The sequence below is a fragment of the Somniosus microcephalus genome, chromosome 7, assembly GCF_052327205.1.
Source record: "Somniosus microcephalus isolate GS21.2 chromosome 7, FLI_Smic_1.0, whole genome shotgun sequence".
In the NCBI taxonomy this organism is placed as follows: domain Eukaryota; kingdom Metazoa; phylum Chordata; class Chondrichthyes; order Squaliformes; family Somniosidae; genus Somniosus; species Somniosus microcephalus.
The window spans coordinates 267,523,748-267,543,782 of record NC_140993.1 but is presented as its reverse complement, the minus strand read 5'-3'; the positions used below and the strand labels follow the sequence as shown (position 1 = coordinate 267,543,782).

General features: G+C 43.8%; 1 protein-coding gene across 1 annotated transcript in view; it reads right to left on the bottom strand.

The window, feature by feature from the left end:
* The window catches only part of dpy19l1l (dpy-19-like 1, like (H. sapiens)), a 98,168-nt gene that overhangs the window by 38,735 nt on the left and 39,398 nt on the right, over nt 1-20,035 (bottom strand). Inside the window, exons 11-15 of the mRNA XM_085993736.1 lie at nt 18,116-18,202; nt 15,265-15,327; nt 10,953-11,033; nt 6,238-6,339; nt 1,499-1,570 (exon numbers count right to left, since the gene is read on the bottom strand). Of these exons, the coding sequence (XP_085849862.1) occupies nt 1,499-1,570; nt 6,238-6,339; nt 10,953-11,033; nt 15,265-15,327; nt 18,116-18,202 (405 nt within the window). The remainder of the gene's footprint in view (nt 1-1,498; nt 1,571-6,237; nt 6,340-10,952; nt 11,034-15,264; nt 15,328-18,115; nt 18,203-20,035) is intronic.

The following is a 20,035-nucleotide window of genomic DNA, read 5'->3' as shown; positions in this document are numbered from 1 at the left end:
CCAGTGCTGCGAGAATGATACGTCCTTCAGGCCAATGAAGGAATATTTGCTAGTCCCAGAAAGGTAAAATAAAATTGAACAAAAGTGAAAAAGAGCTTTCTCTGTAATGTATGAACAAGTAGAACTAAAACTGGTGACAGGAGAACAGGACCAGAGGTGCAGCTCAGAATGAAGGCTGGTGGGAGATCATTCAAATAAGATGCAAACCACAGTGGCCCCAAATTATTCTGCTTCTGTGCTCCTCACGACAGCAATTCCTGTGTGTGTGAAGGTTTAACAAGTGATGCAGTGCCTTTATCCAAGATCATTACATTAAACTGTATCTTAATAACTAGATAGCATCTGGTGAAACAATAAACCTGCCCTCAGCCTGGTATTGATCACCACGTGAGAATGACATCTAGGGTTCAAAGTTGATCATAGAATAGAATAGAATGATACAGCACAGAAGGAGGTCATTCGGCCCATCATGCCTGTGCCGGCTCTTTGAAAGAGCGATCCAATTAGTCACCCCCACCCTCCCGCTCTTTTCCCATAGCCCAGCAATTTTTTTCCTTTACAAGTATTTATCCAATTCCCTTTTGAAAATTACTATTGAATTTGCTTTCACCCCTCTTTCAGGTAGTGCACTCCAGGTCATAACAACTCACTGCGCAAATTTTTTGTTCCCTCATGTTGCCTCTGATTCATTTGCCAATTACCTTAAATCCTCTGGTTGCCGTCCCTTCTGCCACTCGAAACAGTTTCTCCTTATTTACTGTAACAAAACCCTTTTTTACTAAAGATTTTCATATTAACTGGAAAACACTAAACCATTCCAAATTGCACAGGGTTCGAGAGTGTTCACAATACTTTGTGCAAAGATCTGGACATGCATACACTGAAAGTCAGACCTCCACATATTAAAATGGTCTGGCTGGTGCTCCCCTCATCTTGGCCTGGTCTGCACTGCTCAATGCCATTGCCTCTGCCACCTTCACCACCAATCATTCATTGATAACCTTTAACAATCCGTACCTGTACCTGCCAATGTTCTGGGGCAGTGAGTTGCTCATTGCCTGTTTAGAACAGAGGCAAGGGCGTGTACGAGGTAGCTTCCTGAAGACAAGTGCTTGTAATGTGCTGCCACAACAACAACAACATTTAAACTAGGGTTTGTCTCATCATAGGAATATAAACGTTAAATGTGAGAAATAAAACTGTATAAGGAATATGATGGAGTTATAATTTAGTGCCCCACCCTATACAGATGCAAGTCAATTAATAAAAAAACATAAATTTTTTTAAACTATTTTTCCAATCATCGCTTTCAGACCCACTTTAAAGAAAGCGATTACACTACCTCCTGATTCGGGAACATTTTACAGGGGGAATATCACTGACAACTGGGTCACTAGTGTGGAGTTGTTTTTTTTGCATACGTTAGCATGCATGGAAAGAGGGGCAAATATCTCATTCAGAATCGATCAAAAGTCTTAACTAAAATTATAGGACTTACCTTTGAAACTATAACAGCAAAAATGCAGGCGGTGACTGGAAGTAGTAGGGTTTTTGTGTATCTTATAGGAGTCTGAAAGCAAGAAACAAAAGGCAGATTAACAATAGTTATTTCTTTCCACTAAATAGACCAGCTAGGAAAAGCCAGGATAACGTCCGGTGCCCGTGCTGCCAGCAGGTAGCCTCACCCAGCTGCAGGTCAGACTTACAGAATTACCCCTCGAGACTTTTGCAGCAAAGGCCCTTCATGGCTGGCTTACGCAAGAAAGATTAAAAACCAAGGCAAATTCCATTAAAGAACTTTTAAACCCAATTACTGTTTTAGAATATTTCAGGTATTACTGGCCAGAATATGAATTAACAATTTGGAAATGTTAGGTCACTCAATTACTCAGAAAGCCTGAATAGGCTAACTGATCAGAGTTAGACTACAGCGTCAGAGGGATCCATCATATACATCAGTTTAGGCCCATTAGTCAAATTGGGAGGCACAGGATCCCTTTAAAGCTTTACTTAACTTTGAGAGAGCCAAGTGATTTACCTACAGTCTCACGCTGCACAAGAACCCAATCTTCAGTAGAGGCAGAGAAGCCATCTTGCATCAAAGAGGAGAAATAACGCATCTAAACTGAATCAGCAACGTCCAAATACTCGAAATCACAATTGGAAAATTGGAATAGGAGTCTGAGGCTCAACACATGAGTGTTTCAGTGGAGCCTGGAAAGCCCCGAGTGTGTACAAATAGGTGCCAAGAGAGTGCAATGCTAGGAGAGGACAATGTTTTGAGACTTGATTACAGTCAGTAAGGCCGTTAGTTTCAAGGTCTTCAGGATGGGCATTAACCCAGAGACAACAGAAGCGTCCCCAGTGCACAATACCCACCAGGATAAGCACTGTTCCTGGTACAAATTTCCAAGATTAGCAGACGTAAGGTTACACGATGAAATAACTTAAAAAGGAACATAACGTTACAGAGATCATTAAGTGATGTTGGCAAGAAGGAGCAGGAATCAGTTCAAACTATTTGTGACAATTGTAAAGTGTTAAAATTTACACTTTTCATAAAGCTTGCTTCTTGTCAGAAGACAACCTGATTTTCCAGGTCCTTTTCCTTACCCTTGATATCAGGGAATGCTGCCCTACAGATTCCCATCCAGAATAGGATGAAAGAATAAAATGAATGTCAAGCAAACACTTGATGGAGCTTGGTTTAAGACTTCAATAAAGTAAAGATTGCACATAATGCAATATTGTAGGACTCTCAATCCATGGTTGTAAGGTGACTGATTTGTCTTCATACCATGAACGAGCCACTTGCCCAAAGAACCATCAGAATCAACAACAAGAAGTATTTATATAGCACCTTTAACATAGCAAAACATCCCAAGGCGTTGCACAGGAGTATTTGAAGACAAAAAATTTGACACCGATCCACATAAGGATAAATTAGGGCAGGTGACCAAAAGCTTGGTCAAAAAGGTAGGTTTTAAGGAGCGTCTTAAAGGAGGAGAGGTAGCGAGGTGGAGAGGTTTAGGCAGGGAATTCCAGAGCTTAGGGCCAAGGTAACAGAAGGCACGGCCACCAAAGGTTGAGCGATTATAATCAGGGATCACCAAGAGGGCAGAATTAGAGGAGCGCAGATATCTCGGGGGGTTGTGGGGCTGAAGGAGATTACAGAGATAGGAAGGGGCGAGGCCATGGAGGGATTTGAAAACAAGGATGAAAATTTTGAAATCGAGGCACTGCTTCAAAGGGAATGCCTGTGGGATCATTCCCTTCCTTATCTCTACTTTGTATCGCTACTTATCTCTACTTTGCCCTCATTTGGTGTCATTCCTACCTGTCCCAATCAATCCCCCTGGGCTCGATGACCATAGCCCTGGCAAGTTCAGGGGCAATTCCAAGGACCTCAATGGAACTCACACCAGCTTTCTGTTAGTAACAGTTCCGTTAAGGCATTACAAGGGCATAATGAGCGGCAATCCCAGGAGCTCCACCAAACAAGCCCCCTGGACATGGGGGCTCAGGCAAAGGAATCGCCAGTTTCCACCTGGCTGGAATTTACAGGCAAGTTGGATGAGGTAGAAACCTGCCCAGAATCCCAGCCCTTGTCGGGCAATCCACCCAACTTCCGCCCTGGCACGACCGGAACTTTGGGCCGGCTAATCTTCCCAATTATTTTTCCTCACCCACAAGTCTGATGGGATATGTATCCAAACTCTTTGGATTCTTCTTCTTACTCATAGATAGGTCATAAGTGCAGAAGAGAATGAAAGGGGAGCATACCAGGGTTAATCTTCCCCTCCCCGGACTGCCATGCTAGTTTCACAATAACACAAGAAATAGGAGCAGGAGTCGGCCATTCGGTCCCTCGAGCCTGCTCCGTATTCAAGGGGGCACGGTGGCATAGTGGTTAGCACTGTTGCCTCACAGCGCCAGGGACCCGGGTTCAAATCCGGCCTCGGGCGACTGTCTGTGTGGAGTTTGCACATTCTCCCTGTGTCTGCGTGGGTTTCCTCCGGGTGCTCCGGTTTCCTCCCACAGTCCAAAGATGTGCGGGTTAGGTTGATTTGGCTATGATAAATTGACCCTTAGTGTTAGGGGATTAAATACGTGGGGTTACAGGGATAGGGTGGGATATGTGTCGGTGCAGGCTCGACGGGCCGAAATGGCCTCTATCTGCACTGTGGGGATTCTGTGATTCTGTGAAGATCGTGGCTGATCTTCTACCTCAACTCCACTTTCCCGCACTATCCCCATATCCCTCGATTCCCTTAGTGCCCAAAAATCCATCAATCTCAGTCTCGAATATATTCATCAACTGAGCACCCACAGCCCACTGGGGTAGAGAATTTCAAAAGATTCACAACCCTGAGTGAAGACATTTCTCATCAGTCGTAAATGGCTGACCCCTTATCCCGAGACTAAACCCCTTAGTTCTAGACTCTCCAGCCAAGGGAAACAGCCTCTCAGCATCTACCCTGTCAATCCCCCTCAGAATCTTATATGTTGCAATGAGATCACCTCTCATTCTTCAAAACTCCAGAGAGTATCGGCCCATTCTACTCAATCTCTCCTCATAGGACAACCCTCTCATCCCAGGGATCAATCTAGTAGTTGCATCCTCTCTAAGTACATCCTTCCTACCCTAGATCTCTTAAACACAGACATATAGAATTTTTTTTCCTCCAGAAGATTTACCTCAGATATGGTGGCTAAACAATTCAGGATCCCTTGAGGCCCTTTCCTGGGAACAATGTTTAGGTTTTTCTGACATCGCAGAGTTCCAGCATCTCAAATTCTTTCAGCAAGCTGTGTGTCCACCTTTTTTTCTTTAATTATAAAGAAGCCCATGAGAATTGCGCTTTTCTGTAACTTTGCCGTTCTCCTGGGTATTCCAAAGGAAGTCCTTCAATACAAAGTCAGATGAGCCCATGCAGGAGAGCATACTCTTTCCTCAAGAGCATCAAAAACAGGCCATGGCAATCTGCACATTACACATCAGTGAAAGTGCTCTCCTTACAGACTCCATTTGTCCTACATCAGATTGAATCTGCACTATTTGTTGGTGGATAAACGTTATTCAGTCCACTTGTGTAGTAATCCTCATGTAGCATGCACTCTGTCTCAATAATACTACTCCCCAGATTTCTTTTCAGGCAGTTCTTTTCTCCTAGAGGAATTTTTCCATACTTGTGTTACTTGGAACATGACTTAAGAATTTTGAAGATGATTAAAATAAAGAGTGCTTCCTCACTGGCCATGGATATCTAAGGTTTATCAAACATGGCAGGGGTGGAGGAAACACATCTTGGCTTTTCAAAATTTAACTTGTGGCAAGTCACAAAGGAGGTCAAACAGAAAAGCCACAAAACTCAGTGGCCATCAGAGGCGACAAAAGGTTAAGGACCGAGTTAGGGGATACAACTTCGGGGATAGATAGTAAGGGCATAGCCAAAGGGAAGGAGCAATCCAGTTAGTCCCACTCCCCCGCTCTTTCCCCAAATCCCTGCAATTTTTTCTCCATCAAGTATTTATCCAATTCCCCTTTGAAGGCTACTACTGAATCTGTATCCACCACCCTATCAGGCAGCGCATTCCAAATCCTAACCACTCGTTGCATAAAAAAGTTTTCCCTCAGGTCGCCTCTGGTTCTTTAGCCAATCACCTTAAATCTGCATGTTGTCTCGGGCGATGACCCTTTGCAGTCATAAGGTGGGGACTGAATATACACGCTGGTATTAAACCACCCTTCCTGTATTTTAAATGGGTTAACCCCCAGTAGACAGAGGAATCTTGTACCAATGTGTTAAGCATTTGCACAAAAACAATGTTTACAGTAGTTTCCGGGCTATCATGTGTTAAAAAAAGTTTTACATCTTTTCTTGGCTCTTTTTGTTGGTATTTTTCCTGAGGTTAATAAGTCGCCCCTGTTGTTCAGTCTGCCTAGTCTAACACACCACTGCTGCTGAGAGAGTGGCTGCCAAGTGCTACTCACTGGACTCCATCAATACCCACCCTTTCACCAGCTTCTTGGAGGTGCTTTGCTACGCAGGCCAATAATCACTTGCCCTCGCACACTTCTAGTTGGCATTCCCTTGCTTAACAAGACTCAGGCCAGGATATAAACAGAGCAGGGATCCAACCTGCATGCTTCCACTCTGTTCACCAAGCACTAGTATCCCAATGCTCACTGCCATTGCACATAAATACATTTTACATTCTTAAATAAAAGATCACCTCACTCTCCATGAAATCAAACTCCACAGCACATGTGTACATCAGGGTGTCAAAATCCTTGTAGTTGGTGAATTTAGATTTCAGTAGATTACCTATGTGCGCCTGGAAGCAAAGAGAAACAAGGTCACACGTGGGTAGAACATTCCATTGTCTCACTACACGCTGTACTGTTTGCTCACTGGGAATGACCTATGGCAACAAAGCATCAGTCTTGAAACTGAGCACCGACATGGATCAAAGCTCAGAATGAACTGATGTGGGAAACAAATCGATCAGAAGAATACAGACATCAATTAACCTGGAAGAAAATGCATTTCAAGACCGAAAGCAAATGTTAGTGATTGTGCAAGGTCATCTTTGCAACTCAAAAAAACTTGTGTTAATCTAAACTTAAAAAAAAAAACTTACAAACAATAAGAGAATTGACAAGGGAAATGTGTCAAAAGCCAATGCGCATATGACTGAACACGATCCAGGTGTACTTGACGACAGAAAGAACTGCTAACAACAGGAGTCTCTGGTAAACTCACAAAATTCTGCACTCCCAGTGAGGAAGGGAGGGCAGGTTGGTGGCAGGATTACAAAACTGCAGCCCCAGCTCTCAGACCTGCAAATAATAAAAATCACAACAGAGAAGGTCATAGACTTAGGTAGCAGCGGGGAAATTAAAAACCAGAGCGTGTCAGGAAGGGGCAGAAGGTATGGAGTAAAAGGTAAAGTAATAAAAAGGGCAAAAGCAGGAACTAAATGTCACAAAACATCTTTGAAAGTTCTCTATCTGAATGCACGTAGCATTCGTAACAAAATAGACGAGTTAATGGCACAAATAACTACATATGGGTATGATCTTGTGGCCATTACAGAAACATGGCTGCAGGGTGACAATGCCTGGGAATTAAACATACCAGGTTATTTAACGATCAGGAAGGACAGGCAGGAAGGAAGGGGAGGTGGGGTGGCTATGTTAATAAAGGAAGGAATCACTGTAATACAGAGAAATGATATTGGGTCAAAAGATCTGGATAATGAAACAGTTTGGGTGGAGGTAAGGAATAATAAGGGGAAAAAAACACTAGTGGGCGTAGTCTATAGGCCTCCGAACAGTGGCAACTCTGTTGGACTGAGTCTCAATCAGGAAATAGTTGAGGCTTGTAATAAGGGAACATCTATAATTATGGGGGATTTTAACTATCATATTAATTGGACAAATCAAATTGGGCAGGGCTGCCTTGAGGATGAGTTCATTGAGTGTATTAGGGATGGGTTTCTTGAGCAGTATGTAACTGAACCGACCAGGGGGCAAGCAACCTTAGATCTGGTCCTGTGTAACGAGACGGGATTAATTAAAAATGTCCTAGTAAAGGATCCCCTTGGAATGAGTGACCATAACATGGTTGAATTCCATATTCAATTAGAGGGTGAGAAGGTTGGATCTCAAACAAGCGTGCTAAGCTTGAATAAAGGAGACTATGAAGGTATGAGAGCGGAATTGAGTAGAGTGGATTGGGAAAATAGATTAAAGGGTAAGACGATACATGATCAGTGATGTACATTTAAGGAGTTATTTTACAACTTCCAAAAAAAATATATTCCACTGAGAAGAAAAGGGTGTAAAAGAAAAGACAGCCATCCGTGGCTAAGTAAAGAAATTAAGGATAGTATTCGACTAAAAACAAGGGCATATAAGGTAGCCAAATCTAGTGGGAGGAGAGAGGATTGGGAAAACTTTAAAAGACAGCAAAAAATAACAAAAAGATTGATTAAGGGAAGATAGATTATGAAAGTAAATTAGCAAAAAATATAAAAACAGATAGTAAGAGTTTTTATAGTTATATAAAAAGAAAAAGGGTGGCTAAAGTAAATGTTGGTCCCTTAGAGGATGAGACCGGGAAATTAATGGTGGGAAATATGGAGATGGCAAAAACACTGAATGAATATTTTACATCAGTCTTTACAGTAGAAGACACTAAGAATATCCCAACACTGGACAAACAGGGGGCTAAAGGGGGGGGAGGAGCTAAACACGATCAAAATCACTAAGGAAGTGGTACTCGGTAAAATAATGGGACTCAAGGCGGATAAATCACCTCGACCTGATGGCTTACATCCTAGGGTCTTGAGGGAAGTGGCGGTAGGGATTGTGGATGCATTGGTAATAATTTTCCAAAACTCCCTGGACTCGGCAAAGGTCCCGGCAGACTGGAAAACTGCTAATGTAACACCCTTATTTAAAAAGGGCAGTAGACAGAAGGCTGGAAACTATAGACCGGTTAGCCTAACATCTGTGGTAGGTAAAATTTTGGAGTCCATTATTAAGGAGACAGTAACAGGACATTTGGATAATCATAATTTAATAGGACAAAGTCAGCATGGTTTTATGAAGGGGAAGTCATGTTTGACAAATTTGCTGGAGTTCTTTGAGGAAGTAACGTATAGGGTGGATAAAGGGGAACCAGTGGAGGTAGTGTATTTAGACTTCCAAAAGGCATTTGACAAGGTGCCACACAAAAGATTATTGCTTAAGATAAAAAATCACGGGATTGGGGGTAATATTCTGGCATGGATAGAGGATTGGCTATCTAACAGAAGGCAGAGAGTTGGGATAAATGGTTCATTCTCAGACTAGCAATCAGTAACTAGTGGTGTTCCGCAGTGGTCAGTGCTGGGTCCCCAACTCTTTACAATCTATATTAACGATTTGGAGGAGGGGACCAAGTGTAACATATCAAAGTTTGCAGATGATACTAAGATGGGAGGGAAAGTAGTGAGTGAGGAGGACATAAAAAACCTGCAAGGGGACATAGACAGGCTAAGTAAGTGGGCTGAGATTTGGCAGATGGAATACAATACTGGAAAGTGTGAGGTTATGCACTTTGGCAGGAAAAATCGTAGAGCAAGTTATTATCTTAATGGCAAGAAACTGGAAAGTACTGAAGTACAAAGGGATCTGGGGGTCCTGGTGCACGAAACTCAAAAGGTTAGTATGCAGGTGCAGCAAGTGATTAAGAAGGCCAATGGAATGTTGGCTTTCATTGCTACTGGGATAGAATATAAAAATAGGGAGGTATTGCTTCAGTTGTACAAGGTATTGGTGAGACCGCACCTGGAATACTGCGTACAGTTTTGGTGTCCATACTTAAGAAAGGACATACTTGCTCTCGAGTCAGTACAAAGAAGGTTCACTCGGTTAATCCCGGGGATGAGGGGATGGACATATGAGGAGAGGTTGAGTAGATTGGGACTCTACTCATTGGAGTTCAGAAGAATGAGAGGCGATCTTATTGAAACATAAGATTGTGAAGGGGTTGGATCGGGTGGATGCGGGGAAGATGTTCCCGATGATGGGTGAAACTAGAACTAGGGGGCATAGTCTTAGAATAAGGGGCTGCTCTTTCAAAACTGAGATGAGGAGGAACTACTTCACTCAGAGGGTGGTAGGTCCATGGAATATGCTGCCCCAAAAAGCTGTAGAAGCTACATCATTACATAAATTTAAAACAGAAATAGACAGTTTCCTAGAAGTAAAGGGAATTAAAGGTTACGGGGAGCGGGCAGGAAATTGGACATGAGTCTAGGTTCGGATCGGTCATGGCCCTGTGGGTAGCGGAGCGGGCCCAGGGGCCGTGTAGCCTGATCCTGCTCCTATTTTGTGTGTCTAATTCTGTTAGATTCAGGAGATGGTTCTGTGATAGTGGATTGGCGGTTAGGATCAGATCAGCCATGATCTTATTGAATGGTGGAGCAGGCTCGAGGGGCCGATTGGCCTACTCCTGCTCCTATTTCTTATGTTCTTATGTTCTTATGTAATCCCTCTGAGCACTACTCCCGCACTGGGAGCACAGGACTGGTGAACTAACCCCTCAAAGCTCCCAGAACAAGGCCCCGTGTACAGCAGACCTTTGGGAAGATTACATGGCCAATATTGCTCCTCTGTCTCACCAAACTCTTTCAGTAAGAAGCATTCCAGGGTATTCTTTTCTACACTTGGACAATGGAATATTCATTTGGGTGGGAAGGATGAAGGAAAATTAAAACATACAGGAAACTTTCTGGTATCCGGCACGGACGGGACCGACCTGGTGCCGGTCCATCAACAATGCCGGATAACCGAACGCTATAGTTAAAAGATACGGAGCTTCTGAGCTCCGTCTAAAGCAACAAACCCTGTTGCTTGCTTCAAAACAATCGGCACAACTTGCAAGTGTCTCTGTAGCTTAGCAACAGCTTCAGCTACACGCTTGCACAGCCACAAATGAGTAAAAAAAGTAACTAAAAGTAAAAAAAGTTATCTGAACCGACTCCTGAATTTTGCCGGTGGATAGAGCGTTCCGGTTATTTAGTGGCCGGTTAATCGAAAGTTTCCTGTAACTTGGTAGCTTCTGCACCACGTGCCTTTGCTAGCCAAGGGTCTGCCTGCCTCTCTCCATAACTGATCACCAGGAAGTGTGCAACAGACTAGAATGACTGGGTTTCTGATTTTAGCTCTCTGCTGGGAATTGCTTGGAGTCTCCCAGCAAATAGCACAACTAAGACTGCAGTGTCATCACACAGAACACAAACCACTCCCACAGCGAATAGGAGCTCCAACTGTGCTGACCCACAATCAACCAGTTCCATAAATTCATCCCCCATATACTGTCGGCTAATCAGCATTGTGAATCGGAATCCTTTCTTTGTGCAACTTTTGCTATTTCTTTCATAAAATAGATACTTACATCATCGGTAACTCCTAATAATCTAGAAGCCACGAATTTGAGGATTATAGTTCCAATGAGCCAGACAGTTCCTTTAGCCACCTGAAAAAATTTACATATATCGGACAGTTTATATTTGCACAACTGCATTCCACTTTCACAATAAATATAAATTGCAAATCTCAGTTAGAGCATCATTACTTGTTTGATTCTAATATAGACAGGCTTTACAATCCCAGAATGAAAGAGCAAAGAATAAATGGAAACAAACTAGCAGTATCTTCATAAATAATAGCACGGTTATTCGGAAGTATAATATTATGGCTTTTCCAGATCCAAAATTAATCTGAAACAAAAACAGATATGGAACACTATTGCTAATTCTGCTTACGTCAGCAGTCTCTCCATTGAAAGGAAATTCATCTATCAAGACCTGCATGTCCTAGAATAAACAGAAGTGACAGCACAGGAAGAGGCCATTAAGCCCATTGTGCCAGTACTAGCTCTTCAATTGTAGCTATATAGTCTCTCTTTTCTCTACTCTTTCCCCATATCCTTTTATATGCCTCATTTTCAAATATTTCAGATTTCCTTTAAATGCTGTTATAGCATCTTCCTCAACAGCCACTTGTAATAAAGTATTCCATGTTCCAATAATCCGGTGTGTGAAAAAGTTGCTTCTAATTTCCCTCTTTGCCTATCTAGTGATAATCCTCAGACTGTGCTCACCCTGCTCCCAATTTATCAATCAATGCAAACAATCTGAAACCTTTATTAAGTATCTGCTTAATCCTCTATATCCAAGTAAAAAGCCCCAATTTTTCAAGCCTTTCTTCATAATTATAACCCATCTTTCCAGCCTTACCCTAACCCACTGCACCCTTTCCAAGTTTCCAATATTCTTCCCATAATGAGGCAGCAAGAACAGCACACAATATTCCAACTGTGGCCGAAGGTGTCAGGACTCTCGCCTCCGAGTCAGAGGGTCGTGGGATCAAGCCCCACTCCAGAGACTTGAGCACATAATCTAGGCTGACACTTCGGTGCAGTACTAAAGGAGTGCTGCACTGACTTTCGGATGAGATGTTAAACCAAGGCCCCATCTGCCTGTTCAAGCACATGTAAAAAGATCCCGTGGCACTCCTGAAAGATTAACAGAGGAGTTCTCCCAGTGTCCTGCCCAACATTTCTTCTTCAACCCTCATCGCTAAAACAGTTTAACGGCCAAATGATATCACTGCTGTTTGTGGGATCATGCTGTGTGCAAATTGGCTGCCGCGTTTCCTACATTACAACAGTGACTACACTTCATGGAGATATTCCATTGAAAGTGTGCGCGGGAGAGAGGACTGAGGCACTGGTCTGGTCTGAAGGCTGCTGGTAACCACGCTACAGGCTGGGAAACCTGCACTCCCTTCAGCAGAGTGGCCTAGCAGGGATAGAAGGTGGTAATAGGACTTTTCAAAATTATCCAAAGTTTTGAGAGGGTAAACACTAAAAGATTGTTCCCACTGGATGGTAAACCGGTAAGAAGGGGCAGACTGAGGAGCATTACTAGAAGAACAAAACAGAAAATCAGAAGATTCCCGCCCCTACACAGTGTGTTATTCGATCATGGAATGGCGCTACCGTGGGAAGCTACTGAGTTAGGGACTATAGCAACATTTCAGAGAGGACTGGATCAATATTTGAATAGGCATACAAGGGCAGGCAAATAGGATGAGTAGCTGTCAACAGGGGCAATTGGCCCAATGGCTCCCTTCTGTGCTGTAAATTCTTTTAAGTAAAAATTCAAAATTCCTGGTCACGGTATAATTTTGTTGTTGGTGTCAGCCTGCACTGTCGGACGAGACGTTAAACCAAGGCATCGTCTACTCTCTCAGGATGTAAAAGATCCCATGGCACTATTCAAAGAAGAGCAGGGGAGTTCTCCCCGGTGTCCTGGCTAATATTTATCCCTCAACCAACATCACTAATAAAAACAGATGATCTGGTCATTATCACATTGCTGCTCGTGGGATCTTGCTGTGCGCAATTTGGTTGCCGCGTTTCCCACATTACGACAGTGAGTACTCTTCAAAAGTACTTCATTGGCTGTGAAGTGCTTTGGGACGTCCTGGGGTTGTGAAAGGCGCTGGAGAAATGCAAGTCCTTTGTTATTTTCTATCAGCGTTATCATTCTTTGTAATTGCTCAAAGTATGAAGAAATGTTCAAATTCACTCTGGTGGCTCTATCTGGTCATTATCACATTGCTGTTTGTGGGAGCTTGCTGTGCGCAAATTGGCTGCTGGGTTTCCTACATTACAACAGGGACTACACTTCAAAAGTACTTCATTGGTTGTAAAGCGCTTTATGACGGCCAGAGGTCGTGAAAGGCGCTATATAAATGCAAGTCTTTCTTTTTTGTATAAAAAGTACCAGCATTTTGAACAATTTTCCTTCCTTTTGACATCCAGTAGTGCCTGATTCCTTACAATCTTAATCTGCCGTACAACAGGATTCTTAGAGAAGCTGGAATTCTGGCCAATTATTAAATTATCCCTGCAATTAATCTCTCAATCACCAGCCAAAACATTGGCTTCCAGTTATAAGAAACCATCCATCAGTGTCAACTCTCCTGGGTTAGGAACATAGGAATGGACAATGGGCACTTATTCACTCCGCCAACAAACCAACAGGAAGCAACATCAAGGAAACTTCAATTCCTGTAAAGGCCTGATGTGCAACAACACCACTGAATTTGATAAGAGTTGACCAAAACAAAGCCAGTTATAAACAGTCTATGGTGGCCTGCAATTTTACAGCCAACTGATGTGAATAAGCTCCTGTAAAATACACAGCTCATTACTGGGGTTCTGCTCATTGAAATTGAATGGAAATTCCCATTGGATACGTATTAATGTCGCTGAATGGCATTTTGATGGCTTGTGCAATTTGAAATCGGAATTACAATAATGTTCAATTTCATTAAAATATTTGCATATCTTCCATATTGCTGCTGCTGATTCGCCCGAGGGCCTGTGCGCATGCATGCCCTGCTGATGCATGGCGGGTCATATCATGAGGGGTCTGGACAGAGTAGATGGGGAGAAACGGCTCCCATTGGCAGAAGGATCGAGAACCAGAGGACACAGATTTAAGGTGATTGGCAGAAGAACCAAAGGTGACATGAGGAAAAACTTTACACAGCAAGTGGTTAGGATCTGGAATGCACTGCTTGAGGGGGTGGTGGAGGCAGATTCAATCATGGCTTTCAAAAGGGAATTGGATAAGTAACTGAAGGAAAAAAAGTTGCAGGGCTTCGGGGAAAGGGCGGGTGAGTGGGACTAGCTGAAATGCTCTTGCAGAGAGCCGGCACGGGCTTGATGGGCCGAATAGCCTCCTTCTGTGCTGTGACCATTCGATGATATGGTAGCTGGAATGGGCATTTTAATTTTAATATTAATTTCATCTCTTTCAGCGATGTTAATGGACAAAATGTATGGTTTTGAGCACAGCTCAAGTTCTAACTTTCCCCTTCTGTTTCCTATTCTCTGCAACAGGCTCTCCTTGTCATCTTGGCATGGAGTGCCTGCAGTGATAGGAAGGGAGTGGGCCCCTGATGGAACCTAGACAGCAGGAGGAAGTGGGCTAGAGCCATTGAATTAACACAGTGGGCAGGCGAGAGTGGGCTTTGCGCCCCTGGAGCAGCACAGGGAATGGACAAGACCCACTAGACCAGCGTGAGGAGCAGGCCAAAGATGTTGGAGCAAAATGGGATGGGGAGAGTGAGAGAAGGGAGGGAGGGAGGGAGGGAGCTGCAGCAGGCGAGGGCGCAGGATACTGTTAATTGCTTCACACTGGCCAGCTGTTTTCAAGGCATGATCAACTCCAAATCCTCTGCCAGTGTAGGGTCTTTCACACACTACACTCTTACGGTTCCTATATGCATTACCCTACAATCAGTCACACTAATATCCATCTACCACACCAGCCCAGCCACAGGATCGATTCGGCTCAAGAAAGGGCTCAACATTGTGAAAGAGTTTTGTCATTGGGTCTTTTTTTCGTAAATTTAATTTTTCTTGAGATATTTAAGTAAATGTTTATTGATTCATTGCTTTTCAATGAATTTGAAATTGGAGCCAGCTAGTATAATTTGTGTGAAATTTCAGAAATCAACATGTGATGTGACCTGTGAACGTAGATACAACCCTTGGAAATGGGATTCCATAAGCCAGGCCACATTTTTACGCTCTGAAGACCGAGTCTGGGAAGTTTCACATTAAGTTGCTACAGGTTAACATATTTTAAAATATTACATCATGCGTGTCTGTAGAAAATGCAACTTACCCACGAATAAACAATACGCTGTGGCCAATATGCTGAAATACGTGATCTGAAAGCAACTATTCCCTGAGGGGAGGGAAAAATTATTGTTATCAATGATCATCACAGGCTACTAGCAATTGAAAACTGGATGGCATTTTATTTCTGTGAGGGTAGGATTATAAACCAAAACCTAACTTTTCCATACTTTGCTGTCTCCTACTCTAACTCATTCTTTCCCAGTACCTTAAAACTGTCCAACTCCTCATCTCCCTCAGTCTTTCCTTCCTCCTTCAACCTGCACGCTTTAAAACCCCAAGTTTGGAGTCACCTAGCTATTTCTTTCCCTTAAAATCTAACTAGCAGTTATTCTCCATTTTTCACTGTTTTATTTCCACATTTAACTATTAATTCTGCTTCAGCTACCCTCCACATGGGAGCTGGGGGCCCCAGTGCAAAATAAACACCCTTTGGATTGGCTGAAAACTGGCTCCAAAAGGTTCATTTCTCAGTGAATCAAAACCCTACTCTCCAGACACCAGTACAGTTCTGTCATACAAAATACTGCGGATGCTGGAAATCAAATAAAAACAGAGAATGCTGGAACTGCTCAGCAGGTCAGGAAGCATCCGTGGAGAGAGAAACAGAGTTAACGTTTCAGGTCGGTGACTTTTCGTAAGATCTGGAAAAAGTTAGAGATGTAACAGATTTTAAGCAAGTGGAGAGGCAGGGAAATGGGGGGGTGGAAAGGACAAAAGGGAAGGTCTGTGATAGGGTGGAAGGGAGGAGTGATTAAATGACAAAAGGTATGATTGTACAAAGCAAAAGGAGATGGTAATGGTAGGGAAACAGAAAGCATTGAAGATGATCAAGGTAAAGGAGACAAACGGAAATCCCGTTGGAGAGAAGAACAGAACTTCTTCAAGGTGGGCATTCCAAGAAGAGAAGTGGTAGTGAATTAAACACTAATACCGACGAAAGGTCATCGACCTGAAACGTTGGGCTCAATTTTCATTGGGCCGTTGAGGTGGGATTGGAGGCGTGTGGGGGGTTAAAATCGCGAAATCGGGGGGCACAAACCCATCCCGCCCCCAACTCGCCTCCAAAGGAGGTGGATACCCGACCTGTGCTGGGACCCGCCTCCGAGGCGGGAAGGGGATTAGTGCCAATTAACTGCCTGTTAACAGGTAGTTAACAGGCAGTTTTTAGCCTAATACCTATTTTTATCCCTGAAGTGTGGGATTCCTGACGGCTCCAAACCACGCCAAGTTAGCGAGGCAGACCGTCGGGCTGAAGGGTTCGAGATGTCCGGCGTTCAGGTGAGTAATGCGTGCATGAGTGCAGAGGTAAGTGTGTTTGGTGTGTGTAAAGTGTTTAAATAAGTTTTACTTACCTTTACTGCCTTCCTTCCTTCAGGTCTCGGGAGTCCCTCATCTCACCGGCACAGAAAGCAGAATGGCTGCGAGCTGTCAAAAATTGCAGCATTCAGCTTTCTGTTCTGGAGAGATCTCTAAATCAGCCTGAGAGGGAGGAATTAACTTAGTGTACAGATTGTCAATGTTTGACAGCTTCAAAAAGCTCTTGACAGATGAAATGTCAATCTGTGACGTCACCTGTTGCCGGGGGGGGTCCTTAATTGGCCTGCTGAGCCAATCAAGTGAAAATCGCGTGGGTTGGCCACAACTCGATGGAGGCGGTATTACAATCCCAAAAGTTGTTGTCCCACCTCCTACACGCCTCCAGTATGAAAACCAAGCCCGTTAACTCTGTTTCTTTCTCCACAGATGCTGCCTGACCTGGTGAGTACTTCCAGCATTTTCTGTTTTTATTTCAGTTCGGTCATCGATGCCGGCGCAGACTCGATGGGCCAAATGGCCTCCTTCTGTACTGTACTATTCTACGATTGTATGTGACCAGCTCAATCTCTGACAGTATTGTATTTTCAAGAGGTTACATGCACGGTTTTGAAGCCATTGTATATGTTGATTACACAGTGCTTGTGGGAGGATTACATCGATGACGCATCTTGCCATAGCATGCTTTCCCCAGAGTAATGGGGGTTTAAGGACTCAGCGATTGTGCTGGGTGAGAGGCTGGCCTGTGAGTGGCCCTCCTGGCTAGGGTCACTGTTACTGCTTTACGTTCTCCTCCTGGGTGGAGGCTTGGATTTTGGAGGGAGATTCAGCCAAGTGATCCTCCAAAAATGGGCCCTGGCTGCTTGGTATTTCTTCAGTTCCAGGTGGGGCCAAACATCACTTGTTTGGATTGGGTTATGTCCCACAAGCACTTCTAGGCTTGCTGTGCAGAGGCCTGCACTCTACACTGTGGGCCATGCACCTTCTTTAAGCTAGTTCTGACAGCCATGCTAGCCCACATGTTGTGGGGGCTACTTGTTCGCCAGCGAGTAGGGCCGGCAGACATTGGGCTGGGTCTGCTGAAATTGTGGGGCCAAGAGAAGGGAGGGGCGGGGCCTGGGGTGCAGAGCAAAGTGGGGCACACATATCCCTATTTGGGCCCTTGACCGAAGGGAATGCAGGGGAGCTGAGGTCACTGTTGCTGTGGGGATGCAAAACTGAAATTGAATCCACTTCCTGAATGTGTCAGCAGAATCCATTCTTTTGAGTGTGACGGGAAGGGTTTTCCACACCATCCCAGGGGAGAAAGCATTACACCATGGAGAGAGAGGGAAAGTGGGAGAGACAGACATGCCCTAGTGAAAAAGGCCTGGGAGCAAGTTCCCTAATCATTATCGTGGCTGCCGTACATGGAGAGCAGGCCAAGTACCTTGAAAAGAAAGCAAGATTTAATTTGGTGCTAAAAACCTACAATTTAAACTGGATAAAGATTTAAGTTCCACTGGACACAGTCTACTTACCCAAACGATTGCCAGAGATGAAGCATAATAGGAGCTTAACAGCATGGCATTTCCAAACATCAGCACAAAGCAAACCAGCAGGGATATCTGTGGAGAGCAGAAATAAAAGGCAAGAGATAAAATGGTTGAAAACAGAGGAACTCTATCCCGCCACATCCCAAGAACTAGACTTCCTCAACCCAAAAGACACCTTTAAACACACATCACCCCATTACAGGAAACTTTGGTTTATCCGGAGGTTAACTGTCCGGAATGCTCGAGCCACCGGCAAAAATCAGGAGCCGTTTCGTTAGGTTTTTTTTCTTTTCGTTGCTTTTTTTTCCCCACCAGTCAGGCTCTGCAAGGTCTCGCTGAAGCTGTTGCTAAGCTACAGAGACGCTTGCAAGGTACGGCCAACTGTTTAGAAGCTGTTGTTAAGCAACAGGGTTTGTTGCCAGATACGGAGCTCAAAATCTCCGTATGTTTCAACATTAGCGCTGGTTTGTCCGGCAGTTTTGATGGGCCGGCAACAGCTCGGTCCCGTCGGTGCCGGATAGCACAAAGTTTCCTGTACATTCAGCTATATATTGGCAGGCTCCACAGAAAGCCTGGGAGCAAAATCTGTATGCTCAGCGAAGAAAGGAAGAACGGAGAATAAAATCGGAGACAAACCGTCAACTGCAGTGAAATACTGGAGGACCAACTCAAATTTACAGACCGAACATGTTGTACGAGCTCCCCAGATGCTACACTCCCCAATTTACGAGCAGTGGAGCGGGACCTGCTTCTCCACACCACCCGATCCTGTCCTAAATCTGACCAGTCTCAGCACGCCACAGAAACCATAGCCTTGCAATCCCCACAGCTACTTCCTCACCCTTTGGGTTTGTTCCCGGAGGCAATTAAATGCCCTGTGCAGTATACAACTTGTGTTGTTAGTGGTCAGAATCAGATCCCTTAAGAGACAAGGCTGCAGAATTTTCTGATGTGTTCTTGAATACAGATTGCAGAAGGGAGATTTGAAAAATGATCAGCAACTTCTGGAGATTGCTGCTGATTATCTAAGTCAGCACAGAGAAACTTTGCACGGCCCTTTTGTTTAGATAACTCTTTATCTTGATGCCATTAACTCTAATCTTCCTTACCTGTGCGTGTGCTGGCTGAAACCAGCTGTATGTCAACAGATAATTCTTCCAATCCCAGTTCTTCCATTAATTAATCTATTTTAAAAGGTCCACTTCAATTAAAAGTTTTTCGCTAAAACAAAAATATTTCTGATGTTTTTTAATCTAATGATTTTACTGTTGTTAAAAAAGACAAATTGATGTTTTTTTTTTGATGAAATTCTCTTCTTTCTACACTTTGAATACAAATCTGAGAGAAAGCTAAGAAGAGTTCTATCATCACTTACTACAGGATGGATTCAATAGACCCTTGTCACTGAAACCAACACTGGAAGCAGAGCTGGATTGTGAAGCAGTAGACAGTGGCTCCAGCTCAAAGGTTTATAAATAATCCCAGCACAACATCCTTTCATTAAGTGAGAGACTTGGGGATTTCCCCTTTTTATTCCCCATCGCCTCAAAAGTGGAAGACAGCAATTGGTTCAGCTCTGGCACCCTTCCATTTGTACCCAAGTGAGTGGCCCAAAGGAAGACAGTGGTGCTTGTGACCTGGAAGACCAGTCTGTTGCATTCAGTAGCCACATCTTCATCTGCAAGCTGGTTGGGACCAAATGCCAGAACTCCGCTCCATCAGTAAAAGTCAGTGCAGTGACAGGATATCTGTAAATCACGGTTGCCTTACACCATAAGAATCACTTTGGATCTGTGCTCAGATGATTCTGATTATCACCTTGCAATTCAGTGGAAAATAAAGAGGATAAACACAGACACTTCCCTCTCCAGGGTAACAGAGAAAGTACCCAGTACCAGATTACTG